This window comes from Lepus europaeus, chromosome 14 (genome assembly GCF_033115175.1).
Source record: "Lepus europaeus isolate LE1 chromosome 14, mLepTim1.pri, whole genome shotgun sequence".
Lineage (NCBI taxonomy): Eukaryota > Metazoa > Chordata > Mammalia > Lagomorpha > Leporidae > Lepus > Lepus europaeus.
In genome coordinates this window covers 68,543,259-68,565,134 of record NC_084840.1, presented here as the reverse complement: position 1 = coordinate 68,565,134, position 21,876 = coordinate 68,543,259, and the positions used below count along the sequence as shown (strand labels likewise).

The 21,876-nt window shown below is 52.7% G+C and overlaps 1 protein-coding gene across 4 annotated transcripts in view; it reads left to right on the top strand.

Moving 5' to 3' along the window:
- CAMK1D (calcium/calmodulin dependent protein kinase ID) overlaps window positions 1–17,879 on the top strand; it is a 444,773-nt gene extending 426,894 nt beyond the window's left edge. For 2 of the 4 annotated variants that reach the window (XM_062210905.1, XM_062210908.1), the window contains 5 exons: window positions 601–713; window positions 2,396–2,474; window positions 9,555–9,642; window positions 10,562–10,679; window positions 11,829–17,879. In XM_062210905.1, coding sequence (XP_062066889.1) covers window positions 601–713; window positions 2,396–2,474; window positions 9,555–9,642; window positions 10,562–10,679; window positions 11,829–11,947 — 517 coding nt within the window. In that variant the 3' untranslated portion in view covers window positions 11,948–17,879. Of the gene's footprint in view, window positions 1–600; window positions 714–2,395; window positions 2,475–9,554; window positions 9,643–10,561; window positions 10,684–11,828 lie in introns of all 4 variants that reach the window. The other 2 variants (XM_062210906.1, XM_062210907.1) reach the window with 2 other exon arrangements.
- The last annotated feature ends 3,997 nt before the right edge of the window (window positions 17,880–21,876 follow it).

Genomic DNA, 21,876 nt, shown 5'->3' with positions numbered 1-21,876 from the left:
CTATCCCGGTTGCCCCTCTTCCAGGCCAGCTCTCTGCTATGGCCCGGGAAGGCAGTGGAGGATGGCCCAAGTGCTTGGGCCCTGCACCCGCATGGGAGACCAGGAAAAGCACCTGGCTCCAGGCTTCGGATCAGCGAGATGCGCTGGCCGCAGCGGCCATTGGAGAGTGAACCAATGGCAAAAGGAAGACCCTTCTCTCTCTCTCTCTCTCTCTCTCTCTCTCACTATCCACTCTGCCTGACAAAAAAAAAAAAAAAAAAAGAGAGACCCCAATCAATAAGATTATTCTACAGAAGGCCATTTGGTGAGTTTTTGGGGTGCACAGAACCTGATGGTTAACAGTGTCCCAGGACTTAAGGTGGACTTCCAGATACATAGTTACCTTCAGTTGTAACCCTTTTTGGTGTTGGTGAAGTCACAGGTTGGCGTGCGTGCCCTCGAGCGTGTGGCTGCTTGGCTGAGACTTGTTTGCAGCCAGCACGGGGGAGCAGGCTCCCTTCCCTGCATGGACAGTGTCTCTCCCCTCCGGGCAAAGCACAGACTGGCCAGCCGGGACATGGACATGCAGAGGCTCAGCTCCTACATCATCTTGTCTTGCAGGCTGTGCGGCTACCCGCCTTTCTACGATGAAAACGACTCCAAGCTCTTCGAACAGATCCTCAAGGCGGAATATGAGTTTGACTCCCCGTACTGGGACGACATCTCTGACTCTGGTAGGTCTGCCCCCTCCCCTTAGACACATGCATCTCTCACATTCTCTGCCCTGCAGGTTCCAGACCCCGGCCCTGCAGGCTCAGAAGAGGCTGCTATAACAAAATCACCATGGCCGGGGTGCTTAACCAACAGAAATCAACTTCTCACGGTACTCGAGGCTGGGAAGGCCAAGGTGAAGGCACTGGTGACGGCCCGCCTCCTGGTTCTCAAGGGGCTGTCTTCTCTCCGTGCCCTCACACAGTGGAGGGCAAGAGAGCCCTCTGGCATCTCTTTTATAAAGGGCACTACTCTCATCCCGCATCCATGATCCGATCACCTCCCCAGTACCTAGGAATGAGGGTTTCAAAGTATGCATTTGGGGGAACACAGCATTCAGTGTGTAGTAGTACGCAAGCTACGTATGTCAGCCTGACATGCAAAGTGGCGGATGGGCTTGGGGCATCTGGCCTTTGTCCAGTCAGGGGACAAGGACTCGTTCATCCACCACTCCTAACCCTGCCCTGGTCTGGGCACTCTTGAACCAACGTTAGCTAACACTTATTGAGCTCTGACTGTGTGCTGAGCACCAGACACTGTACCTGTGCACTCAGTCCTCAGGACCCACCACCAAATGGGTGTTGCTATTAGACCCATTTGACAGATGAGGGAACTGAGGCCCCAGAAGGGGAAATAACTCGACCAAAGTCAGCTGGTAGGCGGCGGACCTAGGGTTGAAACCTAGATTCTCACTTGTGGCCCGCGTCCTGGCTGTGATGCCACACAAGATGAATGCCCACATGATTTGACCAACCCCCTAAGCTTCAGCAAGGCGCTCACACTCCTTCCACCATGGTGAGAGGGAAAAGGATGGGATGAGACAGTGAGCAGGACACGGCTTATAGTGCCTGGTGACCACTGAACCACAGCATCTCACTGTTTCTATTAGTTCCTCCTCACTTGCTGCGAACGCCTAGCTTCTTCAATCTTCTAAAACCCAGGTCTGGAATATAGATCCACAAAGCTGGCAGGAAAGAGCTGCTTGGGGAATATTTTACGTCTCAGAAGGGCTCAGCCTGCCCCCTAGACGCCCAGTCGTGTGGGCAGTGAGCCACCAGGCCCTGCTGTGTATCCGATTTCAGGGCCAGCATACAAGCTGGTCCCCGACCTTCTCAGGGTCCTCTTGCTCTGGGTCCCGCCCCATCCTGGGCTGCAGGGCCCACGATGCAGCTTCCGGCTCAGCATTTGCAATTATCCGAGTGGGCTGCCGAGTATCCACGGCACCCAGCCTAGGACCTAGCAGGCTTCGTAGATGCTGGGTGGAGTTGGCTGAATCAGCGACGTCGCACGCACAGAGAGGATGTTGCCCAAACAGCCCTGGTGGGCTGAGTGGATGCAAATCATCATGAAGATGTTCTCTGTCTTCTCTGAACCTACGGTGCCACTAACAGGCACGCATGGGAGACTTGGAGCTGGGAAAACGGGGTTGCAGGCCGGGTTTTATGCCCCCTTGTTCACTTGGTCACCCTTGGAGTTTGCCTCCCTTTTCCCCGGATGCTGGCACCTTTTATGTGCAGGCTTCCAGGAGGGTCCATGGAGGGCTGATCTCCTGTCTTTCATGCTACACCTCAGGCCCTGGGGGTATCCTGCCATCAAATCGCAAACCCCAAAGTGATTCCTTCCCTTGTGCCTTCTTTCTGAACAGCAAAAGACTTCATTCGGAATCTGATGGAGAAAGACCCAAACAAAAGATACACTTGTGAGCAGGCAGCTCGGCACCCATGGTAAGAAAAGCCGCCGCGTCCTCTGATGCCTCCCAGAGCCAGCTTTCTGTCTCCTGTCCCCATTCATAAAATCCGCACAGCTCTCCATCTCATTCTCATCACTGACTTCCCTCCTCTCTCTGAGCCAGCCCTGAGCTCCTTTATTTCAACACAGCCTTCTGAATGCACTCACGAGAAACCAAGTGTGCAAACCGTAGCAGTAACGTTTTCAGTGCAGGAAGTCCACAGTAGTCAAGCTTATTGAAGGCAATTGCCCAGTGAGCTTTATTCCTTGCGTTTATGACTCAGTAGTTAAAGGCATTGAAGTGACTTACATTTTTTTCCTTTGAAGATGTTTTTCCAGATGGTGTTTCTTCAGCTGCAGGGGGTGCTGACTAACTGATAGCAGTGTGCATGGTGGAGGCCACCCGAGGGCGGGGTGGGTTGGGGTGGGGGTGCCACTTACGAGGTTGGTTAGAACATAGCTACCCTCTCAGCTGGCTGCGACTTTGGCCTCACACTTAGCTGAGTCTCGATTTTCTCATCATTAAAATGAGAATAGGAATCCCTAATTCACAGAGCCCGGCTCTGTGCACTGCAGCTTCTGCTCAGTATTTACAGTCCTCTGAGCGGGCTGCCCGGGGTGCCCCCAGAGGACTGGGTGTCCACAGCACCCAGCCTGGGACCTGGCAGGCTTAGTAGATGCTGGGTGGGTTTAGTTAAATCAGCGATATCCGATGATCTGACACAAAGAGAGGATGTCGCCCAAACAGCTAAAAGAACACCTGATTCACAGGGCTGATACAAGAAATAAGGGCGATGTGGCAATAAAGGGATGCACACAGTGGTGCATGGTAAATGCTCACTTCATTGTAGTTATTTTTATTGAAGCAGCATGCCCACTCATTTTGATACAAGTGCTAACAATAGCACAAGACCCAAAATACCCAGTGCCCCATCCCGTGGCATCTCCTCCAGATCCAACCTTCCGGCTAACCTTGCCGAAGGACCTGCCTCCACCTCACGTTAGTTCACAACACCTGTCATCTGTGGCGAGTCTCATGGTCCAGGCACTATGCTCATTGCTTTAAAGTATTGTTCCCTTTTTTTCTTTACAATAACCTGTGAGGTGGGTTTCAGCTTCATTTCAGAGATAAGGAAATAAAAAGAGGGAGTAACTCAGACAAGACCACACAGCTAACTAAGGGCAGAGCCAGGACTGTCAGATTCCCAGCGGAACGCTCTTCACCACCCCCACCCCCCAGAGAGGAGAAGGAGAGAGGAAGACGGAGGAGGGGTGGGCGGGAGGCGAGCGCCATCCGCAGACATTCCGGTCTTGAGCGGATGTCATCCTGGTGTTTCCCAGAAGTCACTTTGGAGAGTAAGGGCCCAGTGTGTGATGAGGAGGACGGTAAAGGTTTGCACACTAAGCTTTCAAGCTGAGAGACTGCCAAGACGATCTTGGGGGGAAGGACAAGGCCCCTCGCCCTTGTTTGCTTCCCCCGGCTTTCCTCTGGAGAAGGCGGGAAGCAAGAACCTCTTGTCCACCACACACTTTTTGAAAACGAATCCAGGGTTTTTGCTGGGAGGGCTGGGAGAGGCTCAGCAGAATCCGAGTTGAATCTTGCACCAGCCGAAGGCTTCCCCGAGGCCAATAGCAAGGGAAGAAATTCCAAGTGGGGAGAATGGCCAGGGCCACAGAGTGGGGCGTGGAACTGCCCACCCACACACCATGCCACGAGTGTCTGGTGCTTTGGAAGCAACAGGCAGGAGGTGAGACCAGAAAGGAGGGCAGGGGCTAGCAGGCTTCTGGCCTGGACCGCTGGGCTCCCAAGTTCTGGCTCCCGCACGTATGACCTGACCCCTCTGTGCTTCCTCTACACGACTGAGATCATAAATAACAAGACACACAATCAGGCAGGCTTTTCAAGGGCTTAAATGAGATAATACATACAGTGAAGAAGAGGAGGGGGCCTGGCCTCTAACACAGCTCCCAAATGTGCGGGTTGCTGTTATTTTATTACCAACCTAAGAATCTGTTCTTTTCCCTTTGGGTAGTGGGGGCTCTGGTGGGCTTTAAGCAGATTGATCAGAGTTGGTGTAAAAAAAAAAAAAAAAACCTGCTCCATCTGGCTACAGGGTGGAGGATGAGTGGAAGGAGATGGGGCATGGCCGGACGTACAGCCTGAGGTAGAGATGAGAGAACCTCTGCCCAGGGTATCCCAGCAGCGGTGCAGAGGACTGTGGGAGACGCTCAGAGGCTGAGAGGCTTCTTCCAGCAGAGCACTGATGGGGCGGGGGAGAGCGGGGTCCCAGATGATTGCCAAGGTTCCAGCACAAGGCACTGGGAGGATGGTGGTGCAGGGAGGGGAAGCAGGCTTGGGTGCGAGAGAACGTGTTCCGCTTTGGGCTTGCCGAGCTGGCAGGGCTGTGCTGAATGAGTTTGGGGAGCTCAGGAAAGAGGTCCAGCCAGAGACAGACGTCAGAGGCATCCGCCTGTGTCACAGCGCGAGATGGGGGAGCTTGCAAGCTGTATGGAACAAAGGTCGTTCATCCTCCTCTGTTGGAGGAATTTTCTCCCAGTGCGTTAGCATTTCCACTGCGCCTTTCAAAATTCCCACGAAATCAAACTCTGAAAAATAAGAGCAAGTGCAGCAGGTCCAAGCGTCACAGAAGCTCCCCCGCTTACCTGCATATCTGACGTCTTTGTCTCTTTCACGTAAATCACCTGGGCAGAGGAGAAAGCAGGTCCAGCCAGGAGCTGGCAGGGAACAGAATGAGTGCAGTGGAGCAGAGCCTCTCACCGTCACCATTCCGGATGTCGGAGTCTGGGCTCAGCCATTGTTCATGGAGAGCACCAGCTGTCACCCACACTTGCTGTCCAGCTTTGTCCAGGCCACCCAGGGCTGGGAGGTGCCTTCTCTTAGCCTCAAAACAGACATTACAGACTGGAGAGCGCTCTTTTCCATCAAAGCCTTCCTTGCAGGAGGCCGTCGGCCCATCTTGCCAGATGTGTCCTAGCCCCTGTCAAGGTCTAGCCTTACTCCTGGGGGGCGGTGCGTGGTAGGGAAGTAGCAGGTGCCGACTGGGAACAGCAAGTGGAGGTTGGAAACCCATGCCCATGTTACGGTGTGAAAGGGGGGGTTTCCTCCTCCAGAACTCACATTGGAATTTGGCTGCTGTTGGAAGATGAGGCCTTTGGATGTTCTGGGGTTGTTAAGAGGGATTTGTGTGGCTCTCATGGGGGTGGACTCATTGCTGCTAGAGCAGCGTGTTTAAAGCAGGTGGCCCCTGTGTGTTACCTCTCCCATGCGTGCCTTCCGTTCCCCTACCTGTTTTTCTGCCATGAGTTGGGGCAGTGCATGGGTGGCCCCTCGCCACACCCACCACCTGCTGTGGGCTTTCCAGCCTGCCAAGTCACGCGCCAGTAAAACAAAACCTCTTTTCCTTATAAATTATTCCATCTCAAGGGTTCTGTTATAGCCACAGAAAACAGAAGCATCTTGCTCCAGGGCAGGACCTGGCCACAGCTCATTTATCCAGGTTACGCTATCCTGCACAGCCATCTTCCAGCTGTTGCATTGACAAGCAAACTAAAGAGATGAGAGAGATTAATTTATTTCAAGGAACTAAGGCCTTGGCTCACTTGACTTTGCCGGCAGAGGCTGGCAAATCCATGGCCGGAAGGATGGGCCAGTGAGCTTGCATCAGGAACACAGCCTGAAGGCATTGCTCCCTCCTCCTCTTTCTTTTTAAGACCATCAGCTGGTTGGATGAGGCTCACCTACACTGTGGCCACCCATCCACTCTACTCTAAGTCCACTGACGGAAATGTTCATCTCGCCAGCACCGTGGCTCACTAGGCTAATCTTCTGCCTGTGGCACCAGCACTCCGGGTACTAGTCCCTGTTAGGGTGCCGGATTCTGTCCCGGTTGCTCCTCTTCCAGTCCAGCTGTCTGCTGTGACCCAGGAGTGCAGTGGAGGATGACCCGGTCCTTGGGCCCTGCACCTGCATGGGAGACCAGGAGGGAGCACCTGGCTCCTGGCTTTGGATCAGCACAGCGCGCTGGCCATAACGGCCACTTGGGGGGTGAACCAACAGAAAAGGAAGACCTTTCTCTCTGTCTCTCTCTCTCTCACTGTCTAACTCTGCCTGTCAAAAAAAAAAGAAAGAAAAGAAAAGAAATGCTCATCTCATCTTAAAGTACTTTCACGGCAACATCCAGACTAGCTTTTGTCCAGAGTTTTAAGTAGCATGGCCAAGGTATGTTGACACATAAAATTGACTATCCCACTCCTGAACGTTCACTGAGACCCCATCCCCTCTTCTAGGTTCCAGTCACCTGGGCTCAGATCAGCCATAGGAAAGGGCAAGCAGCCCAGGAATCTGGCTTGACACTGCCTGCGATGCATGCCAGGCATCACCAAGCTTGTCTTTTCTTTGTTTTAATATTTATTTATTCAAAAAGGAGAGAGAGAGAGAGAGAGAGAGAGAGAGAGAGAGAGAGAGAGAGAGAGAGAAAGAGAAAGGAAAGAAAGATCTTCCTTCCACTAGTTCACTCCACAAATGGCCACAAGGGCTAGGGCTGGGACAGGCCAAAGCCAGGAACCTGGACCTCCACCCAGGTCTCCCATGTGGACAGCAAAGAAGATCTAAGTACCTTGGGCCTTCATCCACTGCTCTTCCCAGGTGCATTATCAGGGAGCTGGATCAGAAGAAAAGCAGCCAGGACTAGAACATAGCACTCTGATGCAGAATGCCAGTGTCGCAAGCAACGACTCCACCTGCTGTGCCACACTAGCCCCCCCCCCCCCAAGCCTGTGTTGTGTAAGTGGCTAGGAAATTGCCACGTCAGAACCCAGGAGGGTGAGTAAGCCCCATACAGAACACAAGAACACCAAAGGCAAGCAGAGATGAGCTTAGTGATCTGTAAGTGGAGAAGGACACCAAGACACAAACCAGGTGGCGAAAGAAGACACTGAGTAGATGCCATGTATGTTGTTAGCATGGAGGTAAGAGCCAGCAAGCAAGGGAGATGTGAATGAGATCTGTGCCCAGAGCTTTCCCCGTAGGCATGTGTGCAGATTTATGAAGAAATGCTTCTGTCTCAGAAGCGTGGGTCTGCTCCCAGGATGATCTGGGAGTCTCAAGCTCTGAGGTCTCCTGTATTGTTGATGAACAGTGCTCAGGAGAGTGACACCCAGCATCTGAGACTTGGACACCCTAGCTTCGCCTGAGCAGCAGTAGCCACGTCCACCAGGGCACCCATTCAGGGAGGACAGTGCTATGCTCTTGTGGCCTAGGGTGGCTTCAGGATCCCCCGCCCCACCCCCAACACAGCAGCCTAACAGAGCCCATGGGGACCACCTCCTACCCAACTGCAGCACCACCTAGATCATAGCAAAGAGCACGGAACATTCCTCAGATAACTGCACGGTTGCATTTTCCTTACATCTGGGCCACTGATAGTCCAGAAAAGGTGCGGGAGGCAGAGGTCAAGCCCCAGGCCCCAGGCTGCAGGTGTTTTGAGACCACACTGCTGACAGGCGAGGTCTCCCTGTTGCCCCACCCCCAGCAGCCTGTATTACCAGCAGCAGCACTCTGCCAGGCTGTTTCATGGCTCCTGTCACTTTGGTCCAGTTGTTTGCAACAAAGAGCTGGCGCGGATGCCTTGGAACGGGTATCTTTTTCTGAGCGCGTAGCTTTGGAATACGGAACAGGACCAAACAGGAGCTGTGCGAGAGAGTGCGCTGAATGAGGATGCTAACAGTTCCCCTAATGGCCCCATGACTGCGGTGTCAGGTGCGCCCCTCCTGCTTCACAGGTGCAGGTCTGGGGGCAGGGGTCTGCAGCAGTTGTCGGAGGCACAAAGCGGGTTCACGAGGCCCCCCTGCCGGGAAGAGAGGGATGTGCTTGGAGGGGAAGCTGCCCTGAGCTGGCATGTCATGCTGAATTTTGAACTAGGCCAGCCTGGTGCAGTCAGTGTCTAGGGTGTCAACCATGTTTCCAGTGCCGAAGTGGAAGCAAGGCTGCCTGGGGGGTGATTTCTCGCCTGAATAAGCCCTGAGCTTGTTCCTGTCCTTTTTCCAGTGGCCTGTGACCACCAGGCTGTTTGGTGACCAGGGCAGCGTGGGCCTGGGAGGTGAAAGCTCTCTTCCCTTACCTTCTAGGCGGGACTGGTGGGCCGTGGATCTGGCGTCTGCCCCTTAGCTTGTACAAGGTTCTGTCAATCATGTCTTAGGTGTCTTTTAGATAGTGGCCTGTCACTTCATAGCTTGGTGCTGCAGGAGAGGGCAGACGGAGGGATTGGAGCCCAGCAGAGATCGAGATCAGAACAAAGCTTCCTCTGAAGGTGGGGAGGGGGCGACCACAGCTTGGACGTAGGGGAGGCCCAGGCTGTGCTTGGAGAGGGTGTGTGCAGGAAAACGAGGAACCGTGAGGGACCGCCAGGTAATTCCCAGCTCCGGAGATTCTGCACCAAGAGAGAAGGGGGCGATATGAGACCCAACAAAGACAGCCTCTTTCGAAAGGAGGTCGTGGGCAGGCCTCAGCCTGTCCCTGCTCAGAGGAGGCTCAGGAACAAGCAGGAGCTCAAGGGAAGATCGCCCAGGACCCAGCAGAATGTAGGGTGGGTGTGGCCTGGCAGTTCTGAGAGCTGTCCAGGAAGTGGAGGAGCAGAGGTGGGAGTTGCAGGGCCCACGGCATTGCGGGGTAGAGCCTCACGTAGCTCAGCTCAGTTAGGACAGAACCAGTGGGCAGCCCGTGTGCCCGTGCAGTCCACGGAGCAGGCATCCTGTGCGGGGCAGAGTCAGGCACCAGGCAACTGAAAGCTGCTGGTCCCTGGGGAAAAATGTGGGGGCCGGCCAGCCAGAGCGAGGAGGAATGAGGGAAGAGGACAGGAGTCTTGTCACTGTGGATTCTGGTGCTGCAGGAACTGGGATCAGAGAGGGAAACGGAAGTCGGGGGAAGGCATTGGCGGATCCCTGGGGAGGGCGATGATTGGTGGGAGCTGCCCGTGAGCCAGCTCAGAGGGCTCCCGGGGTCAGAGCCCTGCCCCCCCAGAACCCCTTGTGAAGAGGCCTCGTCCTCTGTGTTTCAGGATCGCCGGGGACACGGCCCTCAGCAAGAACATCCACGAGTCTGTCAGCGCCCAGATCCGGAAGAACTTCGCCAAGAGCAAGTGGAGAGTAAGTCCTGACCCCCACCCCCACCCCCACCTCGGGGCCCCGCCTGCTCCCCCGAAGCGTTTCTGGTGTCTAAGCGTGACTGCCAGCTGGGTGTGCACCAGCGTCCCCAGCAGCTCAGCCCAGTCGTGTTTGCTGACTTTAGCCGTCATGAGGACGCAGAGGGAGCGCCATGGCATGAGTGGGACCCAGGATGTGATTCAGGGTTTCCCTGTGTGGCTCAGGGAGGCAGCCGTGCCCATTCTTCCTCGCTCCCTGGTTCCAAGAAAACCCCATCCCCTCTGTGTTTCTTCACTTTGCTGGAGCTTAGCACCCATGACTTTTATTAAAGTGATAGGGAGGAGGTGGGGACAGAAAGTCTGAGTTGAACTCATCAACGATTTTGGTAAAAAACTGGACCGTCGGGGTTTTATGGTCATCTGTGGGTTACCTAAACCCTATCAGCCTAGCTCAGAACTGGCTGTTTTTCCCTGAGAGTCATCAGTGAGGGACCATACAGAAACAAATCTGATTCCACTGACCTACATTACGGAGAGGAATTGATGTTGTTTAGGGTGAGCAGAGCAATAACAGGAAAATAAATGCTATTTTAAAAGGCACATTTTTATGGTATTAGGATAAGCCTTTTATTATAAAAGTTGCATTCCTTAAGTAATGGCGAGAACTGATTTATATTTATGCTGTATATTTATATATGTATATAAATCTGCATCATACATTTTGATCGGAAGAGAGGGTTGAAATGAACGAGCATGTGTTTGGAAGAAGGCACACTACAGGTTTTCTTTCTAGAACGTCGTGAGAAGGCTTTAAGAAGTTGGCTAGTGGCTGGAGTTACAGGATAACCAACAGGGCACAGTTGCACACCTTTCTAATTAGCTGGGATATTTTTGTCTCCTCTCTCCTCTCTCTGCCACGCCAGCAAGCGTTCAACGCCACAGCTGTCGTGAGGCACATGAGAAGACTACATCTCGGCAGCAGCCTGGACAGTTCAAATGCAAGTGTTTCGAGCAGCCTCAGTCTGGCCAGCCAAAAAGATTGTGCGTATGTAGCAAAACCAGAATTCTGTAGCCGGCACATTGGACAGGTGTGGGTTGGAGGGCAGGGCCCTGCCTTTTGCTGAGCACCTGTTTGCCGGGCACGGTCAGTACTTTGTCCCATTTAGCACTCAGGACGACCCTGGGGCGTTACTCTGTAATCGGATCATCTCATCACTCCCAGGGACCCTGAGTGCCACCTGTGTATAAGAAGTGCGTGGCTCACTTCTCTGTCTGGAGAGAGGCCTGCACGCTTTCAGAGCCGTCTCCTTTGCATCTCCTTTTTACTTCTTGCTGCGTGACCACTCCATGGCCAGAGGAAGGAGGGGCGGAAACACACGGTTTGCAACAAGGATGACGGTTGGAGCTCGCTTATGAAGGGACATCAAAAAAAAAAAAAAAAAAAAAAGGTGGAAAATGCCCATTATGAAAACATGATACAGGGATTCCAAAAACTTTTTGTACCAAGAGACACTTGGGTTCTCATTCCATTTCCACAAATGTTCTGGAGCCCCTCTGCGTATTTACCTGGCTCATACTAGGCTGCTCCTGGGGCCCACCTGGACCACTCTCAGCACAGGTCCTCATCTCCCTGACTGCCGAACAGCCGTCCCCCGGGGCCTCCCCTCCCCACCCACGTGGCTCAGCAGAGGCTTCCTTTGCTGTCTTCAGAGTTGCTCCATCGCATCTGGGACTGGTCTGGCCTTTGCCTTTTCCCAAACAGTCCTGAGAGGCTCCCTGACGCAGCCGCCCAGCCCTGTAGACCAGATTCCATGTCAGCCTGGGGTCCTTCCCACCCTGTGGTCAAGGCAGGCAAGCCCACAACTGATCATTGCTTACAGCCCCAGGGGCAGCGGGCCTGTCTTAATCGCCTGTGGCATGCACCTCCCTGTGTCCGGCTTACAGAGTCACAACTCTGTACGGAGCCCATCCTCTCCCAGTGGCTCAGTGCAAAGCAGTTACAGTAAAACAGGAGAGGAGAGTTGAACACCATGGAAAAGGCTTTCCTCTGGGTAGGCTAAAGGCAGAATCAGGTGCGTAGACATTTTCCCTGCTCCCCAAACCCAGGCCATCTGGCACCCTTGTGGTGGGAAGGGAGCGCGAATTTGCTTCCGAAGCTCTGACCCCCGTGTGTCCGCTGTTGTCCCACAGGTCTGGCACCTTCCACGCTCTGTAGTTTCGTTTCTTCTTCGTCGGGGGTCTCAGGAGTCGGAGCCGAGCGGAGACCCAGGCCCACCACTGTGACCACAGTGCACACTGGAAGCAAGTGACTGGCCCTGGAGGCGGGGCTGGGGTGGGGCCGGGGGTGGGGCCAGGGAGGAGGAGCCACGCCAGCCAGCCCCCCCCTGCCCTGCATGGTGCACCTTCCTGCGCAGGACTGGAAGACAGAAGTTTTTTATGGCCATATTTTATACTGCGATTCTGAAGCGTTCATTTCTCACAAACTCTGCGGACTCAAGGGGAGCTGATCTCATAGGACCTGGTGCTGTACATAGGAATCTTGCAAAGCGCTGACTCAGTGGCCCTGCTTCCCCGCCCCCCCTACCCCAGCCCCCTGCTTCTCTTCTCAGTGTAGGGGAACCATCTATGGTGTATGTTCTTTTTTTCATTGATGACACACACACATACACACCAAAAGGTTTCAACTGGATTATTTAAATATGGGTAAATATTGTGCATTAGGGCTTGGTTTTTGGGGTTTTTCCTTTTAAGAAGTATGCCCTCCCAAGTGCTAGCTCTTAGCTCCGTGACCTATATCTGTTTGCTCTTCAAGAGGAGGTTAGTGCTACCCTTTAAGATATTTTTCTTCTCCTCCCTCTGAGGGAAATTTAAAGTTATTTTGGGGATCTGTCTCCAAGGCTAAGAGTGCACCTCACACCTCACTGCTGCTCTCTCTCTTCCTGTCCCCTTCCTTCCACCACGTCCCCTTGCGGTTGTCTCTCCAGGGTGGCTTTGGGAAACCTGCAGGGAGAAGAAACAAAGCTCTCCCAGCAGCTCCTCCGGGAGACCCCACCCAACCCAGTACCCCAGGGCGCCTCTCGCCAACAGGGGTCAGCAGAGAGCAGCCTGCTCCCTCCCTCACGGGCCAGGCTACCCGTCTTAGGCTGAGTACACTGCAGATGGAGCCGCCCTTAAACCAAGATGTGAGAGCTTTCCTTACCAACAGAACCAGCTGCCCGCGTCCAGCCCTCACGTCTCACAGCGGGGTGACAGGTGACAGCTTTGATCTCAGCTATGCAGTTTTTTAAATGAATCTCTCTCTCTACGTGATTTTTTTTTTTTAATGCATTTCTAGTCTTATACTTCCAACGGCCTCCAACTCACACAGGTTGTTCCTCCACATCCATACCCTTGTAGTCTCAGATGAGCGCCATCTCAGCAAAGGGAAAGGAGGCGGCATGAAAAAGGATAGTAAAGAGAGGTGACCTGCCTCTCAGGCGGGACACGGGTGGCGGCAGAGATGGCCAGAGGCGGCCTCAGCCAAGCACTGCCGGTGCAGGGAGTCTAAAATCAAAGGCCTGTGGCTGGGAGAGTCACCAGATGCCCTAGTTTGCCTGCCACTGAGAGTTTCCCAGCGCACATTACTGTTAGGTCCAGGCAAACCAGGCCACCATGGTGTGGAGAGTGAGCTGGCTAGGCCACCCCAGGCAGGTGGCCTCCCCCAGCCCTCAGGCCCACTTGGTCAACCTGGAACCTGTGGGCCCAGGGCATCTGCCTGATGGCACGTGAGGTCGCTTTCCTAGCTGTTGTCCTCACACCCACCTCTACACTCAGCCGGTTGTGGGAGGTCCTGTTAGGCCATCTTTGTCACCTCCACACCTTTGCCTATGTCAAGGTCAAGTGTTTAGTGATATTCCCCACTGCTCCCCAACACACACTCACATACAATGCCACTGCCCTCAGCAGCTCCACCCTACCTCCCTGAGGACAGCAGCACAGGTACCATGTGGAAGAGTGACTGGGAAAGCAGTCAGCTGGTCTACCTTACCCCCCCCCCATACACACATCACACACACACAAACACATACATACATACACATACATCTTGGCTGTTTGGCAGGAATCTTGCTTGGTGTCAGCAAACACGTGCACACTGGGCTAGAAATCAAGCTACTACTCTTCAAAAATCTGTAGAAGGCGTAGGAAATGACAGCAGACCCAGTTAAGAGACGAGCATGGCCAGAGTTGGATAGGCATCTACTCCCCCTGCCCCCCCCCCCCCACATCTTCACAAGGGCAGTGACATGAGTATTAGGAAGAGTGTTGAGAAACTGAGAAGCCTCTGCAGGAGGTTTGTTTGATGTTGCTTACTAGCAAGTGTCGTGAAAGCATTTAATTTCCCACACTATAAAAAAAAAAAGTCAATAGAAAGTTGCGGGGGGTAAAATTCTACCTGAACTTGACACTATGATGTGTGTGTGCATGAGGCGTTAGGAGCAGGTGTTTTTTGTTTTTTGCTTCGTGCTGTACAAGATCTTCTATCCAGAAAGCAATCTATCCATTCTAAGCCAAATTCTACTCCTGGTGATGAGGATCCTTGGGGAAGCTGCTGCAGGCGGTGCAGGTTATATGCAGGTGGTTTGACGGGGGTCTCTTACCTGAGACGCAGAGAGCAGCTGCCAGGTGAGCAGTGGTGCCAGTTCCCTCCCTGCCGTCTGGGTCAGTTCTTGGCCAGGCTTGGCCTGCGGTCGTCAGGTCTCCGTATCCTACTGGGAGGAGCTGGTGGTGGGTTTCATCCCAAGAGGAGACTCTGCAATGCAACACTGGAAGTGCGTGCAGTCCGGATGCTTGGAGACGTGGGCCGTGTCCTGTGTGTTAGGAAGGGGAGAAAGCAAGTGCTGCTTGGAACACCTGCTTGGGAAAGCCTTGGCTGTTTTGAGAGTACCCAGAGGTTCTCTGCTGACTGCACTTGGGAGGAATGGTTTTGTTACAAAGGCAGGAGAGAGCCCAGGATGTGTCCTTTGTTCAGACCTGACAAACAGAGAGGCCAAGTCCTAGAAGCCTCACTCATGCCCGGCGTCACCAGTAGCAGCTGAGTGCTGCCTGCCCGTACCCAGAGTGTCCAGCGGAGGCTGAGGGTGGACAGAGTCCACCACAGCTTCTTCCCTAACTCCAGGCACCCCCCACCCCCACCCTGCCGCCCTCCAGTTTGCTCTGTTCCCCTCCTGGAGCAGGTGGATTATGGTTCCACATGGTGAATGTTAAATGTTCAAGGAGCGTTCTAGAATGCTCCTGTCCTTGGCTGCCTCTCGGTCTCTCCCTTCCTTCCCCCATCTTCATCTCAGAAGTGAGGCAGGCAGAGTAGCTGGCGTCCATCTCAAACAACAAGTGGGTGCCCACACTCGGGTCCAGTAGGCCAGCCACTTATCGCTGTTAATCCAGGCCTGCCCCGGTCTGGGCTGCCCACTGCTCCCCCACAGCCTGACTCCCCATCGGGCATACTGTGGGCTGGCGCCTCAGATTGGGATGAGGCAAAAGCAGCTGCAGGCAGGGTGGGTAGGGCCTGCCTAGGAGACGGGCATCCACCCTGAGAGGGGGAGGAGCCTAGTTTGACTGACAGCACCTCCAGGACTTCGCATGGCGTCTGCAGTACACATGGCTGGTTTTCACCACTGTCTATTGCCCTGGACTCCATGGGAGAATAGAAAAGATAATCTTCCACACCCCCACCTTTTTTTAAAGAAAAAAAAATGAGAAAACATGCCAAACAGAAAAAGAAAGAAAAAAAAAAAAAACAGGTATGACTTAGTGGTCTTGACCATGATCATGACTCTGGTGACTTCTAGCATCTCCCCTCCAGAACAGAGGGCAGCCTGTGGCCTTGGGTGCTGGGCAGTGAGGCTTAGGGCAAAGGAAGGTATCCGTGGCTGAACAGGCAAAGACTGGGTTCTTAGAAGACGCTAGCGATTTCATCAAAGGGATTTGGCAGATTGAGCCCCAGACTGAGTTTACACAGTGCTCATCTCCTGCTGTTGGTTCTGTCACCTTGCTGCCCAGCAGGCAAGTCCTGATAGGTTGTGGTGGGACACACGGGAGGGAGCCAGGTGGTCCCCTGTCTCCTAGCAGACGGCCTAAACTGCTGTACCCCATCCCCAGCTGTGGACATCGTATAAGCAACAAGACCATGGCCCCGTAGAGGTAGACTGAGTATCTTAGAGCTTTGGGTACCATGGTCCAGCGGCCCAGCCAGAGCCTTGGCCAGACTGGATTTTTCCAATTGGAAAAGCCATACAAGGACCCCATTTCCCCAAGGCTGAAGACTACGACTTCCCCCACTTCAGCCAGCAAGGCCCTCCTATTTCATAGGAATCCCATAAGTGCACCTGCTAGGTTCCCTTAGGGTAGACGAAAGGAAGACGAGGGCTGGCACAGGGCAGCTCCTCCTGTTTTTCATCAACAGAAATGAGTTGGACACTTTTTGCACCCTCACTTCTGGCAAGTGCAGTGCAGGTCCTCAGCCTCAACCTGTGCACGCCGCCCCCGCATGTTCTGAAACCCTGCTGTCACCCCGTCGCCCTCTGCGAGGTTTGCCTTTTCCTTACACACATTCCAGACCAAACACTGTTCTGTTTGTTTTCAAAAAGAAAATGTATATACTTGTATGTGATTTCCCCCACCCCACCCCACTCTTTTGGGGATGGTACTTGGTCCTAGGTTGGGGCTGCAAGTGCACCTGACGTCGGCAAAAGCTGTTCCAGGCCGTGGGTCTCCAGAAATGACAATGTTGCCATGAAAGAAGCTGCCTTGGGCTCAACAGAGTCCAGAAAAAGGGACTTACTGTCCAAAGACTCCAAGAAAGTGAGTGTGCGCACGAGGTAGGTTCAACAACCACAGCTGTGGTTAGCAGGCAGGACGAGAAAGGCCCATGTCCTGTTCGCCTGGGACCGTCTTGGAGGTGCAGTACGTGGTGTTCTGCAGCCCCACCATGAAGCCCACCTTGCATGCTGGCCCTGGGGCCTGGCCTGCCTCCCGCTCCACCCAGGCGGCCTGGCCCCTGCCTCCACAGTCAGCCGGAAGGAGTGGGCCCTCCTGGACTTTTGCCACCTCCGGCAGGAGCGGCTCGGCTCGTGGCTCTGGGGGCTTTGCTTTCACAAACCTAAGGGCTGCGCATCTGGAAGCCAGACGCCCAGCATGCGGCTGCCGAGTCTGGGTTCGTGGATAAAGCAAACAGTGGAATGGCTTCTCGGTGTCTGTGTCTTTTCTACACCAAAGGGAAAAACTGTCGCCTTCACCCTTTGTACCAAGGCCGCTTCTGCATTCGCCGTATCTGTTTTTAACCTTTTCTGTCTCCAGGGAACTTGTCATACGATTATTAACGTCGTCGGATGATTTGCTATATGACTGTATTTTACTTACAGGTGATTTTATTTTTCTTATGGACAGGAGAAAAAAAAATGAGGGAAGTGTTTGAGGCTTTAGTCTGAGGATCAGCAGGGACTCCAAAGATTCAGACACCAGTTAAATTGCTTCTCAGAGGAAAAAAAAATAATTCTTAGTCTGGAGAGACTAGGATTCTCAGCCCGCCTGGAAGAGCAAGGGCCCTGGGGCAGGACTGGCAGCCAGTCTGGGAGACAGTTAAAGAAGGAATGGGGGCATCGGCTCTGAAGTTCACCCTGCAGCACCCTCCTCCTGGGGTCCTTGGCTCTGCCAGTGACACGAGACGCTGTCCAGACAGCAACAACACCGCTGCCACGCTGCGCTGCCTCTGGCGTCAAAGAGAGGGCAGCATGTTTGAGAGAACAGGTGTCTTAGTCCCCGTTTAGGTGAGAAGACCTCTGAGGGATGCTGTGCCCAGGATAAGCATTGGAACAACTTCCAAATTGGCTTTCGTCGCTACACATCACGTACTCGCCCTTCTTTCGGCTCCCCCGACAGTGAGCATGTTTTCCAAAAGCTTACCAAGGTCGAACCCAGAAACTTCTCCCTCTCTTCTATTACCAGGCTTGCGATTGGTTCAATTTCTCCATAAAAAACGTGCTTGTCCAAAAGAAGGAAAACAGTGCATTTATCCCATGCATGTAATAAAACGCTGCAAGAAGTGTAACCCACATAGGTTTGCGGCACTGCAAAATTGTTCATGGGTCTCTGTAGCAAATGATTCTCTGCCTTGACAATCATGTATACATATCAAGATTTCTATCATAATGGTAATGAGACTGATGACTCCTTGTTTTCCTCCAATAAAGACAGTTAATCACCTTCTATGCATCTCACGTGTCCTTCATCACCCGCAGGGTGAGGGGCTTAACAGCGCTTTCTTTCCTTCCCTCTCTCAAGTTTGGGTTTGAAAGAAGGAGTTTTGAATTGAGACCCTGGTGTTTGATCTCACCTGCAGGTTGAGCAGGAAATGGGACGGGCAGAACCACTTGGCTTTGGGCGTGGGGGTAGTAGCTACTAGGGTTGAAACCCAAGGGTCAGGAAATCTCTCCATTTCCTTGCTGCTACATAAGGTGGCTGGAGGCCAGCTCAGATCCTACTAATCACATCTTCATGATTGGAGTGAGAGCCCACAGTGATTTCCAGGAAGCACCCCCTTAGCAGGGGGTGACTGGGCAGCCCAAGGCTTGAACACAGCCTGTTAATCTCACTGCCTAAAGGAATATTCTCTTCCAAACAGAACACTGGCTGCTGTCTTTTATTTATTGGGGGGTGGGGGGAGGCAGAGTGGTGGATTAGAGGAGAGGAGGCAGGGAAAAGAACTGTGGATCATAGATCATAGAATACACGGTGGGGATGGTATCTGTCAACCAGACAGTTCTCCCAATCCAAACAGTAAGTGGTTGTGTGGAGAGGAGAAAAAATGAGTTGGATGTGTGTTACAGAAACATGGAAGTCAAACTCACACAGCCAGTGTCAAATGAAAACAGCATGGGCCTTGGGAGACTAAGGCTGTGTGCCAGAAGTAGAGTGGACGCTGTGTGATGTCTGTGCCTTTTTTAGTTTATCCTATTCAGTGTGAAGAGGGGACACTGGTTGATGCTGAGTATATGGAACAAAAGAATTTTGGAGCCTAACCCTTTTGCTAAAGATAGGGCTCGCGAATAACTGGAACTGAAAATCTAACCCAAGGAAAGGAAATGTGCAGAAATAAAGCTTCCTGTAGGAAACTGGCATTTATTAGGTCTTCAAGTGCAAGAGCATACGGTCAGGCCACTTTTGCTCAGCTCTGCTCACGTGACCCAGGAGGCCAGCTCCTCTAGCCTGCACATCCCTAGCTCCCAGTGACCTCATAAGGCTCAACTTGGGCTGAGATTCACCCCACTTTTCCTATATTTCTTCTGCATAAGTTTTGGACTTAACAATGCTCTTGTGACTTAGCTACCATTGACCATAACCTGTGTAGGAGCTGGCTGTGAGAACAAGTACAAGAAGGAAACAAATGCCTCCTTGTACAGTCACAGGGTCGTCCGTCTGGGGAGAGCTTGACGGCAAAAGGGGACACACACCGTGCGCACCCAATCCTCCTGGCTGGCTGTGCCCCTAAGGAGGATGACTAGAGTATAACAGCTATTTCACGGAGAAAGACTCTGAAAGCGTAATGCCTTACATTCAAGTACGTGCTGGGTTATTTGCTTGGCTTCAGTGTGGTCTTGGAGTAAGTCAATATAAGGGAGCTTCAAAAAGTTTGTGGAAAATGGGATGAAAAGATCACATACATTTTCTATAAACGTCTAGAAGCCACCGCATGTAGTTGGCTTTGACCAGGGCTCCCTAGTTCAAGAAGAACCAGGCAAGAAGAACCAGCTCCATTTTTGTACATATATTTGGTTGCAAAACCTGCCTTGAGTCCTCAGAATATGTAAGAGTGCCCCACAGGACCGGCGCCATGGCTCACTTGGTTAATCTTCCGCCTGCGGCACTGGCATCCCATATGGGTGCCAGGTTCTAGTCCCGGTTGCTCCTCTTCCAGTCCAGCTCTCTGCTGTGGCCTGGGAGTGCAGTGGAGGATGGCCCAAGTGCTTGGGCCCTGCACCTGCATGGGAGACCAGGAGGAAGCAGCTGGCTCCTGGCTTTGGAGCTCTGGCCGTAGCTGCCATTTGGGGAGTGAACCAATGGAAGGAAGACCTTTCTCTCTGTCTCTCTCTCACTGTCTGTAACTCTACCTGTCAAATATAAAATAAAAAAAGAGTGCCCCAGTTGCCCAGTGTCTACCTGACAGAGTGTGTGTGTATGTGTGTGCGTGTGTATGTGCGTGCATGTGTATTCCAGGCACGGCTTCCAGCTGAGGGATCCAGTGGGGGCTGGTTTCCATTCCTCCCTCTGCACACCAAGCCATGTGCCCTGGCCTGGGGGGATGGTGCTTGGTTTTTCACCCAATCCATAATGGAGACTGGCTTGGGTGAGCTCAGTGAGCCTTGGAGCATTAGGGCTGTGAGCTGTAGGCTAACAGGGACTTTTATCAGATTCTGAAGGCTGGAGAAAGCTCAGGCAGGGAGCTCAGAATCCAGGCCTGGGCTCTCAGGAGAATTCCCCTGACCTTTTTTTGTTCAGGAATATGAGAGTTGAAGAGTACATTAGCCTTCAAGGGGCTATCCCCAAGGGCTTGGTACATAGAAAAACACTTTACGGATCCCATTAGGCATCACCCTGGGAAAACGGTCTGGGTTTCCTTTTTTCACTGCACCGACAGGAAACCCAAGGAGACTTGCCTTTCAGTGCAGTCCATTGGCAGCTGCAAATTAGATGTTGAGGCCCCAGAACCCACAGCCTTCCTGATCTATTTCTCCTACAGATACCCATCAGGCCCTTTCGGGAAAACCCATTCATAAGTTTTCATTCTTTCTGTGTATCCACGCAGCATCTTTTGAGCACCTGCTCTACTCATGAGTTTTCATTTGTGCTGGGAAAACCGAAGAAAATCTGACTTGAATCATCTTCCAACTTTTCACGGAAGAGGAAACACTTGAGTTAAGCTTGGAAGAAAGGGTAGGGGTTGGGCAGGAAGAACTTAGCAGAAACAGTGTGAGCAAGGAATTGGGAATACGGTAGGCAGACACAGACTAGTAGATATTTCATAGGGCCAGAGCATAGCATGTGGGCAAACCATGGTATGGGGGGCACCTAGAGGAGCCTTGTTTCTATTGGCATTGATAATAACTACCATTACTACTACTGTACTATCCCGTGTTGACCGTTTGTGTTCTAGGTACTGTGCTCCGTACATTCTGCCCAATGTCCTATCTCACATCAGCCTCAACAAGGAAAGTGCTCTGATTACTCAGGTTCAGAACGGTTCCGTGATGACGCCAATGTCAGCTGTGCCTGTGGTCAGACTTTGAAACTCAGCTCACATTGACACCCAAGGCCATTCTGGCTTGCCTCTCATGATGGTGTGTATGACATTGAATTCTGAACCATGATGTTCGGGCCTTAGTAGGTGCTATGGTTTGGATGTGGTTTGAGCAAGTCCCCCACCCCCATCCCACACCCCAAAGGTTTGTGTGGTGGAATCTCTCAGCATGACAATGGTGAGAGGTGGTATGGCCTAGTGGGATGTGCCCAGGGCACTGGAGGCACTGCCCTAGAAGGGATTAAGGTAATTCTTGCAGGATCCCTGAGTTAGTGCTTATGGAAGTGAGTTGTTACAGAAGAGCAAGCATAGCTCCACCCCCACACTCCAGCTTTCGGTTCCACTAGGGTAACTCCTTCTCACACGTGTTCCTACCGTAACGCCATCTGCCATGAGACCCTCACCAGAGCCAGGGCCGGGCTGTTTGGACTTTCAGCCTCCAAAACTGTGCGTTCAATAAACCCCTTTTGTTCATAAAGTACACAGCCTCAGGTGTTTCATTGTAGTAACAGAAAGTGGATTCTTACCATCGGAAGCCACTGAAAAGGATTGAGTTGGAGGAAGCTGACTTGACATGATCGACGCAGTTAGCATTTTGGACCATCACCATTCTTGGGTCCATTCTATATATCCAAGAGCAACGAATGTCCTGTAATAGCTCGTCCTGGTCTCACATGAAGTCCGAGAAATCCGCACCTGCAGAGAGAACAGAATTGTTACACCCAGGCTGCGTGTTCTCTGCTATCCAGTCCTCGCATCTCTCAGGAGAAATGCCACAGAGGGAAGCTGGGCTGGATCTAAGATCAAAGAGGCAGACAATGGATAACACTGCTGGGTTTTGTTTCTGTATAGTTTTGGTCTGTCTGCTTGGCCTGATGAGTGATTCTGGAAAGTTCCATTTGTGCACAA